A 25,572-nucleotide genomic window follows, 5' to 3' on the forward strand; every position below is an offset into this window, starting at 1 on the left:
CTCCAGTTAAAAAATCCCCACCAAGTTGTCACTGATTTCCCAACACTGTAACTTAAATGGTTTTTTTTTCTCATTTCTTGGTGCCATTGTTTTCATGTCCTTTTTTGGGTGTGGAGAGAAGAAATTATGGGTCTATTTGGTTAAAGTCACCTTGGTGTATTGTATCATTTAGTGAGAACTCCCGGTATAGATGCTAGAACCAGACAGCAGGGGGAGAAAGCGATCTGGGAAAGAGAGAGAGGGGAAAATCTGGGTAGATTTCTAATTTTAATTGTAAAAGTTAACAAATTTCTGTGCATTGGGTTGGGGAGAGAAGGAATGAAAAGGTCCTATAGTGTATTTATAGGTCTTTAGCTTTGAAACCCTTGTAATATTATATATAGTCACTCAATTATGGGATATTTATTAAACATCTGCTATATATATATAAACCCCAGTTTTCCAATTGAACTAGTTCTGTGGTTTGGGGCAAGAAATTCAAATGCTCTTTCCTTTAGTTTCCTCACCTCTAAAATGGGGAGAATAACAACTGCTCTAACTATGAGTGAGGGACAAATGAAACTGTGCCTCATAGGGACAAAGGAAAGTACATAGCACAATGTTACGTGACATACAAATATAGCAGTGGATTGTCTGGTAGCAGGAGAGCATCTGGGAGACCAAGGGGCTGCAGCTCATCCCAGCCCTTGGGGTATGGAGGTGTGATGCCCCTTTATAATGAAGACAGGAAGGGAATGTTGGCTCCTGAGAGTTCCATGGTAGGAGTGGGGGGGAACGACAGTTGAATGGGGCAGTTGGAGAAAAAGGGACTGGGGAGAGGTGGGAGTGGGAGGGGAGAAGCTGTGGATGGTGACCATAGAGAATCAAGGAGAAAAAGAAAAGCAAAGGCAACCAAGGCAGGCAGAGTCCGAAGTTCTTGTTACATACTGTATCCTTCTCCTTCCATCACAGCCTCACGATAGTGGGCTTTAGATTTTCTACCCAGGTAAAAAAGCTCTCATTGCCTTGATTCTTACTCATGGATTATTGATAAAGCTGCCTGTTACTAATCTACCCATTAGCTTTGATTGTGGTGATTGTTAGAAGGCCTTTCTATTCTTACTTCTCTTCCAAGAGCATTGAGACTCTGAACCCTGGCAATGGAATTTAAATGCTCTCCCTGGTCTCTAATCACAGACTCCTCAATGCTGTCTTAAACTACACTTACCTGTTTTGCTTCTTGCACCAAATCCCTTCATGCTTGTGGAAAAACCTGGACCAAAGAGCCCAGTCTAAGCTTTCTAGGACCAGCACTCCAACTGGTCACATGATTCTTTGTGACCAGTAGACATAAGTGGAGGATGTTAAAAATAAAAGGAGGGATTTGGAGGGTAGAAAATAGGTGTAAAGATGGTAATGAACATTATCAGGGCATTTTAAAGTTTGTATAGTATTTTATATATGCTAGACTTTTATAGTAGAATTTAGCACTGAATTTAGAATAACCAGGATCTGAATTTGAATCCTAGGGCTGACACTTGTATGACTTTGGGTGAGTTACTTGACCTTTATGAGTTTCACTTTTTTTTTTTTTAGTTTTTTGCAAGGCAAACAGGGTTAAGTGGCTTGCCCAAGGCCACACAGCTAAGTAATTATCAAGTGTCTGAGACCAGATTTGAACCCAGGTACTCCTGACTCCAGGGCCAGTGCTTTATCCACTTCAGCACCTAGCTGCCCCAAGTTTTGCTTTTCTTATTTGTATAATAAGGGAGCTGGATTAGATGATTTCTAAAATACCTTCTCTTCTTAGACCTACATTCCTTAGAAATTTCCTCTTAATGCTCTCTCATGAGCTCCTGAGACTGGTTAGTCTTTTGGAGGAAGACATTAAAAAAATCAATGGATGGGATATAAAACAAATTGGATCATACTGAAGCTCTTTTCCCTTTTGTGAAGAAGAATAACCAACTTAGAGAAAGGAAGACTGAGGTGTGACAGCATACCAAATCCCAAATGTGGGATTCTTAGTGTGTGAATATTAAATGCTCAAGAGGTAGCAACTGTATTGAATGAAACAAGAAAGGTTTAGGTGGATTCCAACATAGAACTTATTGAATGCTTCACCAAGAAAGAAAAAAAAAATGTTTCCTTACGGAAATATTCCCCTTTGGCCCTTTAAAACCTGTTCAAATTGGGTTCTGAGCAATTCTATATGGAAGAAGAGGGATGCATTCAATGATCTTTTAAAGAAACTGTTGTAGCCTTTAGAGTTCTTTGACTCCCAGAATGAAATAAGTCACTTGTGTCTAAAGTCCTGCTGCCTCTGCAGCAAAAGTGGCCACAACAGGTCCGATAAGCTGGCTGACTTTCATTTGCCATCTCCTCCTTCACCCAGCTGGCTGTCAATAAGCATATTTCCAACTCCAGGCAGTTTCTCACTGCTGGCACAGGATAGCATGACAGACGGGATGGAAATGTTAGCCAAAGCAGACTTCCTGATTTTAAAGTCCCATTTTCCCCCCTTGGGGCTGCCAAATTTAGCAAAATGTAGCTCCAGCTGCAATGCTTCCAAGCTATCTTAGGTAATCATAACTATGCATTTCCCACAGAGAACTCAAGGAAATTACCTCCCAGTGCCAATTTCCTATTGAAATAGGATTATCTGGATGCTGGTCAGATAGGCATGGACCTCCATGTGGGGCATTCTTGGACCCAAAGCCTTTGGGATGCCTTAGATTAATTTGTACATTGTTGGAACTAGAAAGGACTTTAGATGTCATCTATCTAGACTTTACTGAGGAAAAAATAGAAGCTCAGGGAAAGGAAGTAACTTCTTGGCCAAGGTCACATGGCAAATCAGTGGAAAAAAGACTAGAACAGGGAAAACTTTTTAACTTTGTATTCTCATTGCTTTGTCTTTCTAAAAAAAGCAAATGAAAAAGTCATAGTATGAAGTGAATATACTTGATACTCAATTGCTCTTTATAGTGGAGGATAGTAATAAGTGCTGGAGTATTACATCCAAGTTTGGGGGAAAGGGCTAGGAGGAGTCCATTTTAAGGAAGTTAATCTTTGAATAAAGCATTCTCTGTTCACTCAGTGATAAAAAATTCAGTCTTTGAATCCTACATTGAACTTTGTTTTTAAAATCTCTAATGTCCCATACCATATAGATTGAAAATATTGTTTATCTGTACAATGTTTTCATCTGTATGTTTCATTCCTGTAGATTTTAAGGGATTGTGTTTTAGCTAACTAAGCTTTGTAGCTCTTATCACTTAATCCTATGCCTTGTACACAGTATATACTTGCTAAATGTTGAATGAAGACCTTACATAGGGACTTGATGTTGGGGAAGGGGAAAAGGAATGTTTTTTCTTCCAATTATATGTTCTGGGGATGGAGAGAAAGTTTCAGCACTTTGCTTCTATTTAATTTTGGAAGGATACATGGGATGGGGGGTCGCTTGTGTATGATCAAAGGGGTCCCTTACACAGAATGGGCTGATAGATTATCTGGGAGTACTGGAACTTGCTTTGGAAATACTGAAAAAACAAATAATAAAAAACAAATCACAATCCCTTTTCCTGATAGTTTTAATTATGTTGTGTTAACAGAACTCTCCCTGAATCTGTGGTGTGTCTTATTTTCATTCCATGGTCAAGCTTCATTGAGGTTAAGAACACAGAGTGCCCAGCAACATTCACCATGGTAGGTGAAGGCCCTTACCTAATCTCTGACTTGGACAGAAGGGGTCGGCATCGATCCTTTGTGGAGAGATATGATGGCAGTTTAAAAACAATGATCCCTTTACGGCCCCATGCAAGGTAAGCCCATTGCCCACAGTTTAGCAGGAGGTCAAGTTACTTCTCTTCACATGCCTGATATTTGTAGGAGCTGATGACCTTAATCAGAAACCCTATTGCGGGGGGGGGGGGGTTCCTATAACTGCTTCTTGAAACAGGGTTTGGGCAGGGCCCGTCTTGTTTCTGCTGCTTTGAGAAACAGCTGCTGGAGTTTTCTGACTTGAGCTATGAATGGGGAGGTATGTGTGCAGCCCAGCAGCTTTCCCCCCCTCTCTTCCCCCTTCCCTTTTGTTAAAAGTTCATGGGAAGGAAAGAAGGGAATGAATATTTATTTATTAAGTACCTACTATGTCCTAGGCCTGTGCCAAACACTTTATAAAGATTATTTTGTTTCAAACTTCACAAATAGTCAGGAAGTTAGGTCTATTGTCATTCCCATGGTGCAGCTGAGGAAACAGTGGCAGATGGAAGTTAAATGACTGGACTGGCAGTCAGGTTCTCCTCCGCAAGCCTGAGCTCTATCCATGGTAACATGTTGCTGCCTCTGGAAGACGGAGTTATGAATCAGCTCTTGAGGTCTTTTCCTCTTGGGGCCTCCTCTAAACATAAGGCTAACATTTCCACAATATTTTAAGATTTCCAAAGTATCCAAAGGACTTCCACTTTCCTCATAATATTTGTGAGATGGGATTACAGATAAATAAAGGAGGGTTACTGACAGGAGAAGGTGAAGGTGGTTAAGGGATTAGTCTGTTGACTCCTGTCTTGGTCCTTAATCTAAGGGAAATGCCCTTTCTGGTGTTGACTGCATTCAGAATCCACTACCAGAAGGGTAAATTGAGCTCTAGGAGAAATGGGTTTGCTGAATCATCCTAATCATCACACATTTATTAACTTGCTATTATGTGCCAGCTCTAGGAATACCAAGAAAGACAAGGATAATCCTTGCTCTCAACAATCTATTGGGAAGACAATATGAAAATAACTCTATATACAAATAAGCTATATTCAAAGTAAATAAGAAATAATCAACAAGAAAATCCCTACAATTAAAAGGAAATGGGAAAGACCTATATGAGGTGGGATTTTAGTTCGAAGTCAGAGAAGTCAGTGAGTAGAGATGAGAAAGTAGAGTATCCCAGGCAAGGAAGACAAGCAGAAAAAATGCCTAGAAACCAAGAGATGGAGATGCTTGTTTGTGGAACCAAAAGGTGGCCACGTCACTGGATCAAGAAGTATCAGCTATGTGTGTTTGGGGTGGGGGTGGGGGCAGATTATAAAGAACAAGAAAACTGAAAAGATGGGAAGGGGGGTTATAAAGGGTAGGTTATGAAGGGCTTTGAATTTGTATTTGATCCTGAAGGTGAGAGGAAGTCACTTAAATTTATTGACTAGTTTGGGGTGAGAACATGCACTTTAGGAAAATTCCTTTGGTACTAAATGGGGAATGGATTTTGGGCTAGGGAGAGACTTGAAGGAGAAGTCTTGAGGAGATAAGGACCCATACCAAAGTGGTATTGGTGTCAGAGAAAGAAACTTGTTCAAGTGATGCTGCAAAGTTAACATCAATGGGCCTTGAAAACAGATTGGATGGGAGTGGTGGTGAGAGATAGTGAGTAATGGTGGATGACACATAGGTTGTAATCCTGAAAGACAGAGGAAAGTGTTACCCTTGACAGTAATAGAGAAGTGGGGGGGCGGGAATAATGAAAGATCTGACGTACAAATTATTTGACAAGATATTTGACATACATATTATTAATTCAGTTTGGAATTTCTATGTCAGACATGTTGAGTTGAAGATGTCTACTGATCATCCAGGTCAAAGGGCTGGTTAACTGGATTTGGGAATTGTCAGTAAAAGATGACAATTACATCCCTGGTAGCTAATAAGATCATCAAGTGGAATAATATAGAGGAAGAAGAAAAGAGGGTTCAGGACAGCCCTATGGGACCCCCAAGGTTAGTGGGTATTATCTGGATAAAGATTCAGTAAAGGAAAATGAGGAGTGGTCAGATAAGTGGGAGTAGAGCCAGGAGATAGTGGGAGATGAAAAACCTGAAGAAAGAGCATCAAGGATAAGAGTGTGGTCAATAATGTCAGAGGTTACAGAGAGATCAAGAAGGATGAGGATTGAGAAAAGGTCACTGAATTTAAAATATCAATGGTAACTCTAGGAAGAGTAGTTTGACTGAATAATAACATTGGAAGTCCTAGAGAGTGAAGATGGGAAAAACTAGATCTATTGTAATGGTCTTTTTTTTATTGTTTTATTTTTCTAAATACATGTTATGAAAATTTCTCAACATTCATTCATATGGGGGCACCTAGGTGGTACAGTGGATAGAGCACTGGTCCTGGAGTCAGGAGTATCTGGGTTCAAATCTGGCCTCAGACACTTAATAATTACCTAGCTGTGTGGCCTTGGGCAAGCCACTTAATCCCATTGCCTTGCAAAAACTTAAAACCTAAAAAAACCCCCCCAAAACCCCACCAAACCAAACATTCATCCATATGCCCATGTATATTTTTAAGTTACAAAATTTACTTCCACCATCCTTTCCCACCCCACTCCTCTCAGCAGCAAATGATCAGGTTAATATGGTATATTTAACACATTTGTATTAAGCATATTTATAGATTAGTCATTTTCAGTATGAGAAATTAGGATTAAGGGAAAGAAATACATAGATATTTTTAAAAAGGTTAATGTGTAGTGTTCATCAGATTCTGAAGGATTTGTTTTGTTTTATTTTATTTTCCTCTGGATGGGGATAGCATTTTCCACAGCCAGTCTAATATGGTTGTTCTAGCTCTCTGACCTGCTGTGAACAGCTGCATCCATCAGGATTGTTCATCTCACAATACTGTTGTTAATGTGTACATTGTTCTTTTGGTTCTTCTCCCTTTACTCAGCATCAAGATCCTGTAATTCCTTCCATGCTTCTCTAGAATCCAACCATTTATGGTTTCTTATAGAACAATAGTATTCCATAACATTCCTGTACAATGACTTGTTTAGCCATTCCTTAATTGGTGAGCATCCCCTCAATTTCCAATTTATTGTCACTACAAAAAGAGCTGCTATGGATATTTTAGAGCATGTAGGACTTTTTCCATTTTTTTATGATTTCTTCTGGATAGGCCTAGAATTGGAATTGTTGGGTCAAAGGGTATGATCAGTTTTATTGCTCTTTAGGCATAGTTCCATATTGCTCTCCAGCAATGCATCAATGTCCCAATCCTCCCATAACCTCTCCAACATTGATCATTTTCTCTTTTTGTCATTTTAGCCAATCTGATAGGTGTGAGGTGATACCTCAGAGTTGTTTTAATTTGCATTACTCTAATCAATAATGATTTGGAGCATTTTTTCATATGATTTTATATATATATATATATATATATATATATATTACATAATATATATATATATATTTAGCTTTAATTTCTTCATTTGAAAACTGTATTCATATCCTTTGCCCATTTATCAATCAGGGAATGACTGACAACCATATAAATTTGATGTAATTCTCTATGTCTTTTAGAAATGAGACCTTTATTGGAACTCCTAGATGTAAAGGTTGTTTCCCAACTTTCTGCTTTCCTTTTAATTTTGACAGCATTGATTTTATTAGTGCAAAAAACCTTTTAATTTAATATAGTCAAAATCATTCATTTTGCAGTTTATAATGTGCTTTACAATTTCTTGTTTGGTCATACATTTGTCCTAGATAGATCAGATAGAGTATTTCTTGGGCTACTAATTTATCTATGGTGTCATCCTTTAGGTCTAAATCCTGAACCCATTTTGACCTTGTAATGGTCTATTCAAGGAGTTTTATCACAAAGGGCAGAAGGAATATAAGATGATAGGAAGGTAGAAGAATGACCTGATTTTTTTTTTAAAGCATGGGGTGGGGGGAGACATGGGAATGTTTTTAGGAAGTAGGGAAGGGAGCTAGTAGAGATTAAAGATAAAGGAGAGAATGAGGATGATCAATCAATTGGAGCAGATAGGATGGAATGGGATTGTTTATGCAGAAAGAGATTTGCAAGGAGTTGGGTTTCCTCTTTATGTGAGGTAGGGGTGAAAGAGATGATAACAGCAGAAGATAACTGGTTGGTAAGAGATGAGCGGGAGGTGTATTCAACAAATGATCCTAACTTTTTTTCAGTAAAGTTTGAGGCAAGATTCTCAGTTGGGGAACAATAACCATGGAAAGTCTGAAGAGTAAAGAAAAAGTCTGGAAGAAATACTGTGGATAATGAGATAGAAAGCTGATAAAGGGAAGCGTAGAAAGAATGTCAGGCAGCAGTGTAGGCCCAGTTGAGTTTATGTAACATAAATTAGTAGTGGAACCAATCAGAATGGTTGTGTGATTTTCTCCTTTGTTCAGCAACTTGTTATAGGAGCAAAGGCAGCAGATACTAGGAGTGATCCAGGGCTGAGGCACATCAGGGCACATTTAGTGATGATATAAAGGGACAAAAAACTCAAGAGAACTTATATTAGTTTACCAAGGGGTCATGATGGGGGAAAATGCAGGGGTGATGGTTTGGGAAAGAACTGAATAAAAAGTAGGATTTGGTATGGGAAGGTAGAAGGAGAGGTAGAAAGTCAATAGACATCAGATAATGGAATTTATGAGTTCTTGAACATGGTGGTGGGTTGATTTGTGTATGATGGAAAAATCTAGGGAATGATCATTTGTATAGGTGAGGTTGGGTAGAGGAGTGGTCTTTGCTAGGGAGTAGGCTGTTAAACTGGGAGGTTAGGGTGTTTGATGGAGACTCAATATGTATGCTGAAATCCCTTGGTATGAGGGAAGGTGTTGAGGAAGAGAGAAAGATTGTGAGTCAGATACTGAGAAAGAAGGGAGTGTCCTAAAAGGTCTTTAGATAACAGCTACTAGGTTTAGGATTAGGTGGTAGATATGGATAGCATGGATCTCAAAGGAGGAGAGATAACTGGGTAGTAAAGGGAGTAGCTGGAAATAGTAAAGGGGGGCATAGGGTATTCCACTTCCCTCACCTTGATCAATGAGCTGAGGGGAAAGGGTGAAAGAACAGCTGTGCTAGAAAGGGTGGCCATAAAGACTGTCGGTCATTTTCTCTTCAAGGCACCAGAGCTGAGATGTGTAGCTTTTGATACTCTACTATATATGATTACATCCTGACCAGATTTAACTTCTAATTGTTTGATGTATGTCTTTTCTCCTTAGTAAGACGGTGAGGTTAGAGAAAGACTCTTAAGCTTCCTTGAGGTTAGAGATTATTTTATGTTTCCTCTTTTATATCTCAGATAAGTAAGAAGGTGTTCAATAGAGGCAAAGCTCAATGATGGAATTATGTAAAGCTAAATGACTCCAATGGGACAAATCTGTGACCTTGTCCACGCTGAGACTGACCTATAACCACTGAGATTACTAGGTACAGAGGAGTAAAGGCCTCTCCAAAACCTTAGTTGTTTAGCTGTTTACTCTATTTCAGTTTTCCACAACAAAAAAACCCAAACAAACTGCCATTTGTTGTGGCTTTTCTACAGGTCTTGGGATTTTACATTTTGGTTTCATAAAGCATTTATTGACCTTCATAATAATGCTATGTGGTAAATAGTATTGAACTTTTTAATTCCCATTGTACTGATGAGGAAACTGAAGCTCAGAGATTTAGAAGCAACTTGCTTAGGGTCACAACAGCAGCTAAGAGCAGTTCTACTATAACTTTAGAAAAACTGTTACTGTCCTCAGATGTAAACTGAGAGAATTGTACTAGATGGTTTTAAGAGTCTGTCCTCATCTATGAATCTATGATCCATGTCCTGTGTATCTTGTAAGGTTCAAGTGAGATAAATAGGAAAAAAAACTTAATCTATAAGGCATCATGTAGGAGGAGTGATAGGAGCAGACTTTTGGGGACACATTCCTACTGACTCCTTTATTATTATGTTATATTATTATTATTACTGTGAATAAGAAAGTGAAAACCCAGTCAGACTTCTGGTAACACTGAAATTCAAGGAACACAAAATAATTTCTTTCTTCCTAGGTTGGCTCCTAATCCAGTCGATGATGCAGGACTGTTTTCATTCGCTACATTTTCCTGGCTTACACCTATAATGGTCAAAGGCTACAAACACATTCTGACTGTGAACACCTTGCCCCCACTGTCATCTCATGACACATCAGACACCAATGCAAAGAGGTATCATTGCTTTTTCTTTTTTAGTTTTTTTTGCAAGGCAATGGGGTTGAGTGGCTTGCTCAAGGCCACATAGTTAGGTAATTATTAAGTGCCTGAGGCTGGATTTGAACTCAGATACTCCTGACTCCAGGGCCGGTGCTCTATCCACTGTGCCACCTAGCCGCCCCTATTAATTGCTTTTTAAAAATATTTCTGGGGCCTTCCAAGGAAGTGTGCCTAAAGGAGTTGATCTGCTTTGGGTCTTTCACCCACTTGTGATTGATTATTCTAGCAAAAGCACTTGGACTTAGGAAAATTGAACTAAGCACAAAAGGCAGTCATGAATCAGAAGTGTAAGGTTTCCTCTTAATTCTAGATTGTACTCTTGGTCCCTAGTAGAATTGCTATTCTTTTCTCCACACCTCAGTATCATACCTAGATATTCTAACCTGCAGTGGTGGAGGGCAGGGGTTAGACTTCAAGAATGGAATCTTTCTAAATTACAGTGCCAAGGAAGGTTGAGGGACTTGCTGGGAGTTATACACTAGTGACTATCAGAGTCGTGGTGGCACCTGACATATTTTAATGAAAGACAGTAATGCCAGTAATAATGAGGATGATGGTATCAGTGAAGAAACAGGCCACTGACTTGGAAATATATGAGCCAAGAGGAGAAGTGGTTCTTCCCCTTTACTTCCTAGGAAGAAATCATCCTATAGCCCCAAGGGAGTTTCATCTTACTAATCCTATTTCTGAGATAGTACTGAGATGGAGATTTCACAACTTTTGTGTCTTTGAAAAAACTGAAAAAAAAGGAATAATAGCAAATAGATTGAGCAGTTGCAACCATCTCCTTCTTTTGTCACCTATAATCAAGAGACACACAAAAAGTCCTTTTGTACAGCAATTTAGGGAAATGGCAAAGATGTTCTCTGGCAATCAGAGTTGCAGCATAAAAGATTCAGAAGTCCATTTTACTACCTATTATATAATTTGTGTTATAAGACATAGCTTTAAAAGAGATTGACAACTTAGTATGACCTCAGATACAGTGTGGCCTTATACCTATGTATTCTGAAGACAAAGAACTTTCCTGGGCCCTGCTGGGCATGAGAATTACATGTTCAAGTTACTTCTTGGTAAATGCTTATAGCAAGTGCGGGGCTTTTTTTCCAGGAAGGAGGTACTGATCATAGTCTTGCAGGATCTTTGGGGATACGACTTTCTCCCTTTCCTGTTTAATTTTCTTTCTAATCCTGTCTTATCTATAAGATACCAACTATAACTTTAATATTGTCCAAGTCTCAGAATCACAGGGTTACATGGTAGAAAGAGGGATCTCGGTGAACACTTAGTCCAACTTATACCTGAAAAAAGAATTCCCACTACAAAATAGTCAAGTGGTAATCTAGTGCTTTGTTTGAGACTATCCAATGAAGAGGAATATCACTTCCTCTTCTTCTTTTATCATTCCCTGCCCTGAGACAACTTATTTCACATTTGGATACTTCTAATTATTAAGAATATTTTCCTTACATTGAGCTTGGATTTGCCTTTTAAAGATTGTCCTGAAATAAAACTAATCAAAGCAAAATGAGGTCCCACTCAAATCAGCCATTGGACTGTAACAAAGTCAATAGGAAGTATGAAAATTGTTTTAAATCGTGACCCTTGGGTCAACATAGGTCTCTCATTTTAAGGCAAAGGCTTTAGGATTTACCCATGGTCACCTTCCTATCACAGTAACAGGAAATAATTAGGGAACAAATTAATATATGTGAACTATATTTGCTATAACTTCCTTTCTTATCTTTTCCAACCTCTTTTCATAACTGATATTATACTAAAAAGAAAACTATGGTCAAAAAAATGAATAGAGAGAAGTAAAGGGCCTGGTAGATCCACAAATATTTCTGGAGACACAAGTTGATGGGATCCGGGATAGTTATTCTAATACCACTTTATCCCTAAAAGAAAGAAATAGGAAGAAGTAATGCCTTGGTCATCCCCATATCCTATAAGATCCCCCTCCCTGCCATTGTAACAGCTTATGCTTAAGATGCTGCCTATTGGTTCATGCTAATCCTCCTCTTCAGACTAGAAAACAGAGTACTGTTTTCTAGCTTTCTGATGCACTTTTGATATATTGCTGTATATAATAGCTGTTAGTATCTCTCTCCTAGACTGTAAGCTCCATGAGGTCAGAGGCCATGTAAATTGTGTATCTCCTCTTGTACCTGCCATGGTGCTTTATATAAATAAGATCCTTAATAAATGTTTGAATGAATATGAACAATAAAAAAGGCAAGTGGAAATATGATACCATTTCTTTCTCCCCTCCCCTTCCAACACAGGTTTCGATTCCTTTGGGAAGAAGAAGTAGCAAGGGTGGGAGCAGAAAAAGCTTCAGTGGGACGAGTGGTTTGGAGATTTCAGAGAACTCGAGTTCTGATGGATATCATAGCCAACTTCCTTTGTATAATCATGGCAGCCATAGGGCCGGTGAGTGGGCATTGCCCTTCCACAGCCTCATAATTTAGGTATTTAAACTGGGAAAGAATGTCACTAATTTCTGAGTTAATTTTTCAAAGTTATATTATCATTATCTTTGTGTTCCTCAGAGACTAATTTTCAAAAAGCTAATTCTAACTGAATATAGAAGTACCCCCTAAAATTAATTAGATGGTCTACTCTCTGAGTTAGAGAGACCTGATGTATTGGTTTAAACCAAGGATCTTTGATATTATCCAACCAATTAACCTGGACTCCATATTCTGGCCCTGATGTCTCAAGCAAGAGAATGAAGAACCTTCCCAGTGAGTAAAAGAAACTAGGGTTTTCTAATATTAAGGAGATAAATATATAATATGCATCTCAGTATGTGAGGAGGAATAGACAGTCATTCAAGTGGTAAGATTTTATGGGCACTGGGAAGCCAGAAGACCATTTTTATACTCTTAAAAAATCTATTTCCTTCTTCCTGAAGGCGATAGAGATTCCACCATTATAGCTTCATTCATTTGGTTTGGTTTGAGGTTTCACATTCCATTCAAATGCAAACTCCTGGAAGGGATCCTACTTTGAACTATAATATGTCATTTACATCTCAGTGTGAGTAAGATAATTCTGTCTTTTCTGAAGTCAGTTTGATTAGGAAGGAGAGGGGTGAGATTTTCAGAGTAACAGGAATGGAAGGAGCAAGAGAATAACCCTGATTAGAGGGAAAATACACTGAACATGGATAATCTCACTTCTGATGATGCCCCACCCAGGTTATAAGGGGTCATAATTTTAGGTCAAATATCAACAACTCAACACTAACTCCCTAACTGAATGGCTTGCTATATTATCCTTTTGTACTTATCAGTTCACTCTTTCTAATGTGGAAAAGTTTCTTACTTCTGTGGAAGGAAAATACCATGTAAGAGTATAGCTTGCAACTGGTATGTGGTACTCAGGTTGCTGCCCTGGGGAACCCAAGGCTTTCTTTACTCTGTGTTGTTTTTCAGACGATTCTCATTCACCAAATCCTCCAGTACACAGAAAGCACCTCCAAGAATATCTTCATTGGCATTACCTTGTGTGTGGCCCTTTTTTTCACTGAGTTTACTAAAGTTTTATTCTGGGCACTAGCCTGGGCTATAAATTATCGTACGGCCATCCGGCTGAAAGTTGCTACCTCAACAGTTGCTTTTGAAAATCTGGTTTCATTCAAGACTCTGACACACATCTCTGTTGGTGAGGTAAGCAACCAGTTTTATGTTAGAAAAATAAATCTGTCAAGTGGGTTTTCTTTATCCATTTGTCAGAATATCTGATAGTGAGGTAAAGGGTGGAGGTCTTAAAATAATGGCTAGGTTAAAGGTGGAATTGTGCAGCTCTGTCCTGAGCTCCTTTCCCTCTACACTCTTATCTCATTTCATAATCTAATCAGTTCCCATTGGTTCAATTATCATCTCTACTCAAGTGATTCCCAAGTCTATATATCCAGTTTTAGCTTCTAGTTTCTAGTTATTCATATGGACTATTTGTGCCCAATCTGTGGTAGAGCATTCCAAGCTCATATCGGTCTGATCAGTCACAGTTGGACACAGTGTAACTTGTCTCTAACATTGCAGTCATTTTGATTCTCTTTGAAAAGGAAGGACATGAACCAATGAACAAACCAACCAATCAACCAGTTTTTCTGGTTGAGGTAAACTCAAACCTCCAAATGCCTCTTGGACTTCTTGAACAGGATGTCTCATAAACATCTCAAACTCAACATGACCCAGATAGATCTCATTATCTTCTCAAACTCTCACTCTCTACTGATCTAACCTATTACTCTCTAGGGCACCAAAATCCTATTCTCTTATTCCTGCCAACATGCATAAGCTTGGTATCAGCCTCAACTTCTCACTCCACAAATTTAATCTATTACCAGGTCTTGTTAAGTCTACATTCACAACATTTCTCTCCTAGCTTTTTATATTTGTTCCTAGAGGTGACAGGGAGAATTTACTGGAATTTATAAAAAAGAGGGTGTGTGTGACATATACTTTGGGAAAAAAACCCTGTGGCACCTGAGTGGAAAATGGGTAGATATTTGAAGCAGTGAGATCAGTTAGAAGGCTAAGCAATCATTCAGGTGAAATGTGATGAAGGCCTAAGGAAGAAAAGATACTCTGAAAGGAGAAATGACAGCATGTAGCAATAGACTGACTATGAGTCTGAAAAGAATGTAAACCTCAGAGACTGGTAGAATGGCAATGTCTTTGATAGTAAATTGGTTAAGAGAAAGGTAGAGATTTATTTTTTTCCTAATTGAAACTTTAGTTTTTCAATTACATGCAATGGTAGTTTTTCAACATTCATTCATCCATTTGCAAATTTATGAATTTCACAATTTTTCTACCTTCCTCCCTTCTCTCCCCCCCTCCCATGATGGTGAACTGTCTGGTAAAAGTTGTACATGTACATTTGTGTTTAACATATTTACATATTTGTCATTTTGTGAAGGAGGAATTAGAACTAAGAGGAAAGAAAAAATTTGAGAAAGGAAGGGAAAAAACTTAGACAAGAGAAGTTTTAAAAAAGTGAATATAGTATACATTCAGATTCTGTGGGGATTTTTTCTTTCGGATGTGGGTGGATGGCCTTGAATATAATAGGTCTTTCAGGGTTGTCCTTATCTCTGAACTGTTGAGAAGAGTTGCCATCCATCATAGTTGATCATCTTCCAATGTTGTTAATCTGTACAATGTTCTGTTGGTTCTGTTCCCTTCACTCAAATAAGTTAATGTAATTCTTTCCATGCTTTTCTAAAGTCTGATCACTCATGATTTCATATAGAACAATAGTATTCCACAACATTTTTATATCATAACTTGTTTATTTATGGGCATCCCCCTATTTATGGGCATCCCCTCAATTTCCATTTCTTTGCCACTACAAAAAGAGCTGCTAGATTTTTGAACTTGGGAGATTTTTATCATTTTTTACTTTCTTTTGGATACAAACTTAGTATTGGTATTGCTAGGTTCAAAGTTCTATTGCTTTTAGGGGATAATTCCAGTTAGCTTTCCAGACTGGTTGGATATCAGTTCACAATTCCATCAGTAATACATTAATGTCTCAATTTTCCCGCATCCTCTCCAACATCGCTCATTTTCCTTTTTTGTCATTTTAGCCAGTCTGATAGATGCAAGGTGGTATCTAATAGCAGTTTTAATTTTTATTTTTCTAATCAATAATGATTTAGAACATTTTTGCATAAATATATATATATATATACATATATATCTTTAATTTCTTCATCAAAAAACTGCCTGTTTATATCCTTTGACCTTTTTCAATTGGGGAATAACTTGTAATCCTATAAATTTGATTCAGTTCTCTCTATATTTTGGAAATAAATTCCTTATCAGAAATAATAGCTGTGAAAATTTGTTTCCCCACTTTCTATTTTCCTTTTAATCTTGACTGCATTGGTTTATTAGTACAAAACCTTTTTAATTTAATATAGTCAAAATCATCCAATCTTTCTTGTTTGGTCATAAATTTCTCCCCTTTCCATAGATCTGACAGAGTATTTTTTGTTCTCTTTAATTGTTCTATGCTATCACTTTTTATGTCTTAATCCTGTGTCCATTTTGACCTTATTTTAATATAAGTGGCTCTATGTCTAGTTTTTACCATACTATCTTCCAGTTTTCCTAGCAGTTTTTGTTGAATAATGAATTTTTATCCTAGAAGCTAATATTATGGTTTGGATTTGTCAAAGAGTAGATCACTATAGTCATTTACTACTATTTCTTTTGTTCCTATTCTAATCTACTGGTCCATTACTCTATTTCTTAACCAATACCAGACAATTTTGATGACTGCCCCTTTATAATAGTTTTAGATCTGGTAAAGCTAGACCACCTTCCTTTGCACTTTTGTTCCCATCAATTCCATTGATATTCTTGATCTTTTGTTGTTCCAGGTACATTTTGTTACTATTTTTTCTAGTTCTATAAAATAGGTTTTTGGAAGTTTGATAATTTGAGTAGAATTGTCATTTTAAAAATTATATTTATTATATATTATATATATAATATATTATGTATATTTATATTATATATTATATTATTTTATTACTGTGAAAAGTATTTTGTAATTGTGCTCATATAGTTTTTGGGATTGTCTTGGGAGGTAGATTCCCAAGTATTTCATGTTGTCTGTAGTTACTCTAAATGGAATTTCTCTTCTATCTCTTGCCCTTGGATTTTTTGTTCATAAATGGAAATGATGATTTATGTGACTTTATTTTATATCCTGCTACTTTGTTGAAATTGTTAATTTTTCAAGTAGCTTTTTTAGTTTTCTAGGGTTGTAAGGCTGTATTGTCTTTTTTTTTTTTTTTTTAGGTTTTTTGCAAGGCTAAGTGGCTTGCCCAAGGCCACACAGCTAGGTAATTATTAAGTGTCTGAGACCAGATTTGAACCCAGGTACTCCTGACTCCGGGGCCAGTGCTTTATCCACTGAGCCACCTAGCTGCCCCTATAGGGCTGTATTGTCAACAAAGAATGCTTCCTCATTGCCAATTCCTTAAATTTCTTTAACTTCTCTTATTGCTAAAGTTAACACTTCTAATACTATATTGAAAAATAGTGGTGAAAAAATGCTCCTAGTTTATCCCCATTTTATATATAATGCTTGTTGGTGGTTTTAGATAGATACCATTTATTATTTTAAGGAAAACTCAATTTCTTTCTATACTCTCAAATGTTGTATTTTGTTAAAGACATTTTCAATATTTTTGAAAAGTTCATATGATTTCTGTTAATTTTGTTATTGATATTATAAATTATGTAGATTGTTTTCCTAATATTGAACCCCCCTCACTTATTTGGTATAAATCATAGCTAATTATGGTGTATTATTCTATTATTCTATTTAGTAATAACTTTACTAAAGCTAAAAAAAGATTATTCTTTACTACAATTTTATTTAAGATTTTTACATCAATGTTCATTAGGGAGATTGATCTTGGCTCTTGTTTTGGCTCTTTCAGATTTAGGTATTATCATCATACTGGTGTCATAAAAGGAATTTGGCAGAATCCCCCCCTTTTTTTTTTCTATTAGTTTATATAGAATTGGAATTAATTGTTTGCTCATTGGTAGAATTCACTTGCAAATTCAACCAGGCGGGGAGATTTTTTTTCTTAGAGAGTTTGTTGATGGTTTCTTCAATTTTTTTGGAAAGGGGATTACTTAAAATATTTTATTTCCTCTTCTGTTAATCTGGGTAGCTTATACTTTTGTAACTATTCATCTATTTCACTTAGTTTGTCAAATTTTGGGGTCAACAGTTGGGCAAATAATCCTGAATAATCACTTTAATTTCCTCCTCATTGGTGGTGAGATCACCCTTTTAAGTTTTGATACTGGAGATTTTGTTTTGTTCTTTATTTTTTTAATCAGATCAACTAAAGATTTGGTAACATTGTTGTTTTTTTATAAAATGAACTCTGAGTTTTATTTATTAGAACAACAGTTTTCTTATTTTCAATTTTACTAATTTCTCCTTTGATTTTCAGAATTTCTAATTTGGTATTTAATTAGAATTTTTAATTTATTCTTTTTCTAACTTTTTAAGTTGCATGTTCAGTTCATTGATCTCTTCTTTTCTCATGTAAACATTTAGAGTTATAAAAATTCTCCCATAAACTGCTTTGGCTGTTTAAATTTTGATTATGTCTTGTTGTCATTGTTTTGGATGAAATTATTGATTATTTCTATGAATTGTTGTTTGATCCACTCATTCTTTAAAATTAGGTTATTTAGTTTCCAATGAGTTTTTGTTGGATCATGAGCTGAAAAGCATGCATTTAATATTTCTGTCTTTCTTTATTTAATTCTAAGATTTCTATGCCCTAGAACATGGTCAATTTTGGTGTAGGTGCCATGTGCAGAAAGAAGCATATTCCTTTCCATCCTCACTCAGTTTTCTCCAGAGGTCTATCATATCTTAGTTTTCTAAAATTCTATTTACTTTAACTTCCTTCTTGTTTATGTTATGGTAAGAGCTATCTAATTCTGAGAGAGGGAGATTGAGGTTCTCCACTATTATAATTTTCCTATCTTTGATTCCCTGTAATTTTTTCATCTTCTCTTTTAAGGATTTGGATGCTATACCATTCAAAATTTTGGAAGTCCTCTATTTCATTGGAAATCCATCTTTTCCTCTGAAAGAATATGATGAATTTTGCAGGGGTAGCAAATCCTTGGTTGTAATCCAAGGTCCTTTCCCCTGTGGAATATTGTATTCCAAGGTCTCTGATCCTTTTTTTAAATCATTCAAAAGTCAAATCATTTCATGAACCATTGTTCCCCTCCCTCCGAGCATACTTTCCTCCCATACTCTCCCCTTTAGTTCCCTGAACCAGAGTACTTAAACCCTATATTAACTAAATTCTGTATTAAGTCCAATCCTTCAAGGTAGGTTCTCACCTTCTACTAAAGTCACTTCTGATTTAATTAACTATAGAGTCTCAAAGTGCTCTAAGTATTGGGACACACTGAAGGTCTCTCAGTGTAAGAATTTTACAATTGATTGTAAGGTAAGGGAGACACTGACTCAAGACCACTCTGTATATGATGCCCTCATCAGAGAAAGTGCTAAGCTTTGTGAGCAAAGCAAAATTAAAGTAGGTCAAAGGAAATTGAGATACTTAAGTTTAGAGTAAACACCCCACTTTTCATCAGGGCTTTTTGTCTCAGTTATCTTGGTCTTCTTCAATGGAGAGACAAGAACCAAACATACCCAGTTTCTTCAATTATACTCAACCCTTTAATTATCCTAAGAGAAATACAATTCTCATGAGTTACAACTGTTATATCTTTCCTCATAGGGGAATTTGATGGTCTTGACTAACATTTTGTTTTGTTTTTTCTTCTCCTTTTCATTTACCTTTTTTATGCATCTCTTGATTTGTATATTTGGTGATTGAATTCTCTGTTCAGTTCTGGTCTTTTTATCAGGAAATTTTGGAAGTCCCCCTTTCATTGAGCATCCATCTTTTCCCTTGACAGCATATGCTGCATTTTGCAGGGCAATAAATGCTTGGTTGCAATCCCTATGAATATCCTATGAAATTTGGTATTCCAGGTAGGATCTGTGGCCTCCAATCCTTTAAGGTTGAAGCTGATAAGCCCTGATTGTGGTTCCTTGGAACCTAAATTACTTCTTTTTGGCTGCTTGCAGTATTTTCTCCTTTAGCTAAGAATTCTAGAATTTGGCTACAAAATTCCATGGAGTCTTTTTTTTTTTGATTGAAGCTTTCCATAGACCAATAATTCATAAATTATCTCTTCTAGATCTATTTTTTCAGGTCATTTGTTTTTTATAAAATGTATTTTACATTTTCATCTATTTTTTTTAGCCTTTTTGGTTTTGTTTGATGGAGTCCTGCTGTCACAGAGTCATTGGTTTTCATTTGTCCAATTCTGATTTTTAGAGTTTTATTTTCTTCAGTTAGTTTTTGTGTTCTTTTTCCAGGTAGCTAATTTTAGCTTTAAATATGTTGTATTTCTTTTTCAGTTGATTAATTTTACTTTTTGATGAGTTATATTGTTTTCCAATTGGTCATTTTTACTTTTTTTTTTTTTTAGATTTTTTGCAAGGCAGTTGGGGTTAAGTGGCTTGCCCAAGGCCACACAGCTAGGTAATTATTAAGTGTCTGAGATCGGATTTGAACCCAGGTACTCCTGACTTCAAGGCCGGTGCTTTATCCACTACACCACCTAGCCGCCCCAGTCATTTTTACTTTTAAAGGAGTTGATTTCTTCAGTCAATTTTGAATAATTCTCCTGCATGACTTTCATTTCTTTTTTCCGTTTTTCTTCTTTCCCTTTTCTTTGGTTTTTAAAATCCTTTTTTGTGCTCTTCTATGAGGTTTTAGATTTGAGGCCAAGTCACAAACTCCTTTGAGGCTTCATATGTAGACAATTTCTCACTGCTTTCATCTTCTGAGATGGTATTTTTATCATGCCCATCTAATTATTAGCTTTCTATAGTTAGTAGCTTTTTTTGTTTTTTTGCTCATTTTGATAGTTGAGCTCTGCTCCTGGGGAATGAGAAGTATGGTCCCAAGTTTTTTGTGCTAGAGTCAGAATCTGGTCCCTGGCTGATCTCTTGTCAAGGTGTTGCCTAAGCAACCCAGGCATTGCCTCTGCAGTAATTTGTTTCCAACTCAATCCTGTCTATTGCCTCAGTGTCCTCAGGGCTCAGGCTTTGTCTGAATTTAGTACCCTCCCTGCTGGTGTGCTATCTAGCTGACTTGCTGAGCCTGAACCTGAGCCTACTATAGCTTTTCCTGCTTTTTTGTCTAGACTGGGATATACTTGCTCTTTACCCCACAAAGAGACAAACCTCTATTGCAGATCCTTCATGATATCTTGAGTTGAGAACATGCTTTGCTTTTTTTTTTTTGATGAGATCTGTAGCTTTAAAGTCGGTGTAGAGGCTTCATTTCAAGTTTGTTGGGAAAAGCTCTGGGAGTATGCTAGCTTCAGACCACCATATTGGTTCTCTCCTGGAAGTCTCAATAGTTGAGTATGAAGAGAAAGATGAGTTCTGTTTTAGATGTGTTACATTTGAGAGGACTAGATATGCATGAAACTTGAGATGTATAAAAGGCAGTTAGTGATTTGAGGTTATAGTTTAGGAGAGACATTAAGTCAGTAAACATAAACCTGGGAATCATTTGCATAGAAATGATAAATTAAACTCAAGGGAACTGATGAGATCACAAATGGAGACAGTAAAAAAAATGAAAGAGGAAGCAGAATCTTGGGGAACACTAAGAATTATTGAGTATGACATTAATGAAGAAACAGCAAAAGAGATTTAAGAGGCCATATTGAGAGGAAAACAGGAGCAATAAATATAATGAAAAACCAGAGAAGAGGGTAACAATGTTAAATGCTGCAAAGTGGTGAAGAAGGATGAGGATTAAAAAAAGGCCTTTAGATTTGACAATTCAGGTATCATTGGCAACCATGGAGAATGCAGTTTCAGTTGAATGATGAGGTTGGGAACTGTATCACTGAGGGTTCTGGAAGAAAAGGAGAGCTTTCTGAAAGAATTTAAATACAATGGGAATGAAAGGAAGAGAAAATAGCTGATGAGGATGGTAACAACCAGAGAGGATTTGTTTGTTTTTTCTAAAGATGGAGGAGATGGGTATATTTGTAAGCAAAGGAAAGAAACCAGTAGAAAGAGGATGAAAATTAGAGTAAGAGTGTGGATAATAAATTGAATACTAGGAAAAAAACCATAAGTGATTGAGATCAAGGGTGTATTGTAGAGAGGTTTGCCTTGAAGGAGAAGAAACACTTCTTCAGGAGAGATCAGAGTAAAGGAGGAATTATGGGGGAAGATTTCTGATATGTGAGATAAGGAAAGGGGAATAGGATTCTCACTGCAAATAGCTTTCATTGTAAGAAAATATATTTTAAAAGTAATTATTTTTCCAACTACATGCAACAGTTTTCAAGTCATTTTTTGGAAAAGTTTTGAGTTTTCATATTTTTTTCCCTTCCTTATCATATTGTGAAAGAAGAATTAAAACAGGAAAAAACATAGAGAGAAAAAATACAAGACAATTTTTTCAAAATTAAAAATAGTAAGCTTTGGTCTACATTTTAAATTCCATAGTTCTTTCTCTGGATATGGATGTTATTTTCCATCACAAGTCTTTCAGAATTGTCTGATTATTGTTCTGCTGAAATGAACAAGTCCATTAGAGCTGATCATCACTCATTGTTGCTGTTAGTGTATTCAGTGTTCTTTTGGTTTTACTCACTTCACTCAACATCAGTTCATGTAAATTTTTCCAGGCTAAAGTCCCATCCCTCATGATTTGTTATAGAAAAACAGTGTTCTATCACATGCATTTATCTTAATTGTTTAGACATTCTTCAATTGATAGACAGACCTTAAATTTCTAATTCTTTGCCATTATGAAAAGAGCTGTTATAAATATTTTTGTACCTGTGAATTTTTTACCCTTTTTTTGTGGTCTCTTTGGGATACTGACTTAGTAGTGGAATTGCTGGATCAAAGGGTATGCACAGTTTTACAGCCCTTTGGTCATAATTCCAAATTGCTCTCCAGAAATATTGGATAAATTTACCATTTCACCAACAATGCATTAGTGTCCCTGTTTTCCCACATTTCCTCCAATATTGGTCATTTTCCATTTTAGTAATGTTGGTCATTTTGATAGGTGATACCTCAGAGTTGTTTTAGTTTGCATTTCTCTAATCAGTAATGATTTGGAGTATTTTTTCATAAGACTAGAGATAGCTTTAATCTCATCTGAAAACTGCCTTAAAGCAAATTTTTTTGTTAGACTATGAGGCAGAGTTGCCAGGAAAAAGAGTAGGGGAGGAGCTACCTAAGGAGGTTTCAGATGAGACAAGAATGTTTGGAACAACTGCTAAGGAAAGTGAGATAAGTAGAATTGCCTTGCTGTAGTGTGGGTCAGTTGAGAAGAGATAATATTAAATTTGTAGTAAACTCATGGTTTTGTGATTTCTTTTAGTTCTGAGCAAGTTCAAAGAAAGTGTGGTTGGTAGGAGTAATCTGGGTTTGTGGTTTGGCAAGGCATGATAGATGAAAGGACAAAGGGGCAAAGGGACATGAGAGAATAGAATAGTATTTTCACCAAGGGGCTGAGATAGGGAGAGGAGAGCAGAGTTGGTGAAAAAGAGGTGTCCTAAAAAAGAACAGAGGTAAAGAAAATAGAAGTCATAATCAGAACAAACAATTTTGTTTGGTTTGGTTTTTAAGAGGTTAAGTAATTCATCTACTTTTTTTGGGGGGGGAGGTTGCCTTTGGTTTTTACATCATAATCATTCCTAAATATACCACTTCCCCTTTGTCCCTCTTGTAACAAATAAAACCCATAAGAAAATTTAATTAAGCCAAGACCATCTTGAATCCTATCTGATAAGACAAACAGCATATCCCATACCTTATCATCTACCTCTCCAACAAAAGGAATTAACTGTATATTTCCTTACTCTTATTTCTTATTTGTTTTAGTGGTATAATGACAGTACAAATTAATAGATAGGTAGCTAGGAATCAGAAAAACCTCAGTTGAAGTTCCTGCCTCTGATCCTTACTGACTGGGTGACCCTGGACATATCATTTAATGACTCAGTGACACGGTCTTATGGGCAGAAGTTGCAAAAACCATTGTGGCTCTGGTTTGATAAAAGGAGTTTTGTCAATACCCATGAAAACAAAGATCTATTCTAGACCATCTGCCCACAAAAGTGACAGCTCTTTTTCTTAACCAAAAGATTTTTTTCTTCCTAAGTCCTTTGGCAGTTTATTCTAGCTCCTTTGCAAATTAGGATGTTTTTTTCTTCCTCTTCCTCTGTAAAGACAGTATTATTTTAAGGCTGTCATCTCCTCACCCTTGAGTCCTATTCCTGCCATTTGTCATTCTTTTTCTTAGTTTTTAGAGCTTTGCTTAACCTAGAAATTCCTTCTCCATTTCCCCTTTTATTTAGTTATCTAATTCTTTAGTCTTCCCCACCTCAGTTAAGTCTGCAAAGTTAGCTTTTCTATCCACCTATGTCACTCCCTTTTTCAGTAAATATTAATGGCTCCCTATCATCTCCAGGATCAAATACAAAATCCTCTATTTAGTATTTAAACGCTTCATAACTTTGGACTTTACACTATTTCCCCCCACCCATCTCCACCTATATATCCTCCCAAGTATTTTTTAATATGCAACACTGGCTTCCTTTTAGTTTTATAAGGCATAAAGATGGTATGATAAAATATTAATATCAAATAAAGGAATTTCAGAATCTGTGACCATGGAGGTAGAAGAACTGTGGGTAATGGCAAAGGGTATGACCATCTCTGTGTGTAGTTGCGAGATGGAAACTCAGTAGATCCAGTAATGAAAAATTTAGGATATTTGAGGGAACATTAATGTATATGTTGAAGTTTCCAAGAATAAAGGCAGGAATTGAAGTAGAAAAGACTGTGAACCAGGCACTGATTTTTCAGAAAAGAAAACAAATGTCCTGAGAGCTGAAAGATAAGGGTCAATAGGATCTGAATTGGGTGATAAATATGAATAGTGTGAACTTCAAAGAAGGAAAGGTTTTTCTTGATGATGCTAGAGGGAGAGACTGGAAGTAGCAATGAGGAACACAATCTCTGAAGTCTCTTGGCAGCCCCATTCCCTCCCCTCCCCCCACTTCTGAGTTTACTTTTCCAAGCAAAGGCTGCATGGGCAGTAGTTATATGTGGTTTTCTTCATGAGTGGCTTTTTTTTTTGTAGTATTCGATTATTTCTCCTTGTCTATGAGTTTTTGTGTCCTGTTACAGACCTCTGGGTGTTGATCATATTGGAGGTAGTGTAATTTTATTTCTAGCACTGGAAATCATTGCAGTTTCCCAAGAATGTTGGCAATTCTGGGGGGAAAATTGAGCTGAGGAAATGTTTTGTTTCTGAAAAAATTAACCCTTCTGGCATTTGACCACAAGGGTATTTTCTTTTCAGGTCATCAATATACTATCAAGTGATGGCCATTCCTTGTTTGAAGCTGCCTTATTTTGTCCACTGCCAGCTACAATTCCTGTCCTGATGGCAGTGTGCTCAGTGTATGCTTATTTCATTTTGGGGCCCACAGCTCTCATTGGGACGTCTGTATTTGTACTATTCATCCCTATTCAGGTAAGATCTTTGATTTACTTGCTTGTTTGAAGCAAACCATCCAAATATACCTGGACATTTAAATCTCTTGCCCAGAAAATGTGTGAATTTCCTTATTATATATTGCTTAAGAAATATGTCTAATTTGGTACAATGATAATGCATATATATCTCTGGGCTGCCATGAGGCCATTTCAGAATCTGAAAAGACCAAGATTTAAAGAGCCTGTCCCTGAAACTTCCTATACCTACAGTTTTTGAATAGGAAGGAAATGCAAAGAAGGTACTGCCATCTGGACTTTTCCTGGTATCCTACTCCACTGCAACATCATGTTGTGCAGATTCTTGACTATAGGTTCAGAAAGTGAATTCTAGTAAGT

At 36.7% G+C, this 25,572-nt stretch overlaps 1 protein-coding gene across 5 annotated transcripts in view; it reads left to right on the top strand.

Moving 5' to 3' along the window:
* The first annotated feature begins 838 nt into the window (after positions 1-838).
* The window catches only part of ABCC12 (ATP binding cassette subfamily C member 12), a 105,718-nt gene continuing 80,984 nt past the window's right edge, over positions 839-25,572 (top strand). For 4 of the 5 annotated variants that reach the window (XM_074211404.1, XM_074211406.1, XM_074211407.1 and 1 more), the window contains exons 1-6: positions 839-985; positions 3,645-3,806; positions 9,838-9,993; positions 12,327-12,474; positions 13,482-13,715; positions 25,040-25,213. In XM_074211404.1, coding sequence (XP_074067505.1) covers positions 3,688-3,806; positions 9,838-9,993; positions 12,327-12,474; positions 13,482-13,715; positions 25,040-25,213 — 831 coding nt within the window. In that variant the 5' untranslated portion in view covers positions 839-985; positions 3,645-3,687. Of the gene's footprint in view, positions 986-3,596; positions 3,807-9,837; positions 9,994-12,326; positions 12,475-13,481; positions 13,716-25,039; positions 25,214-25,572 lie in introns of all 5 variants that reach the window. The other variant, XM_074211405.1, reaches the window with a different exon arrangement.

Source organism: Macrotis lagotis, chromosome 1 (assembly GCF_037893015.1).
Source record: "Macrotis lagotis isolate mMagLag1 chromosome 1, bilby.v1.9.chrom.fasta, whole genome shotgun sequence".
In the NCBI taxonomy this organism is placed as follows: Eukaryota; Metazoa; Chordata; class Mammalia; order Peramelemorphia; family Peramelidae; genus Macrotis; species Macrotis lagotis.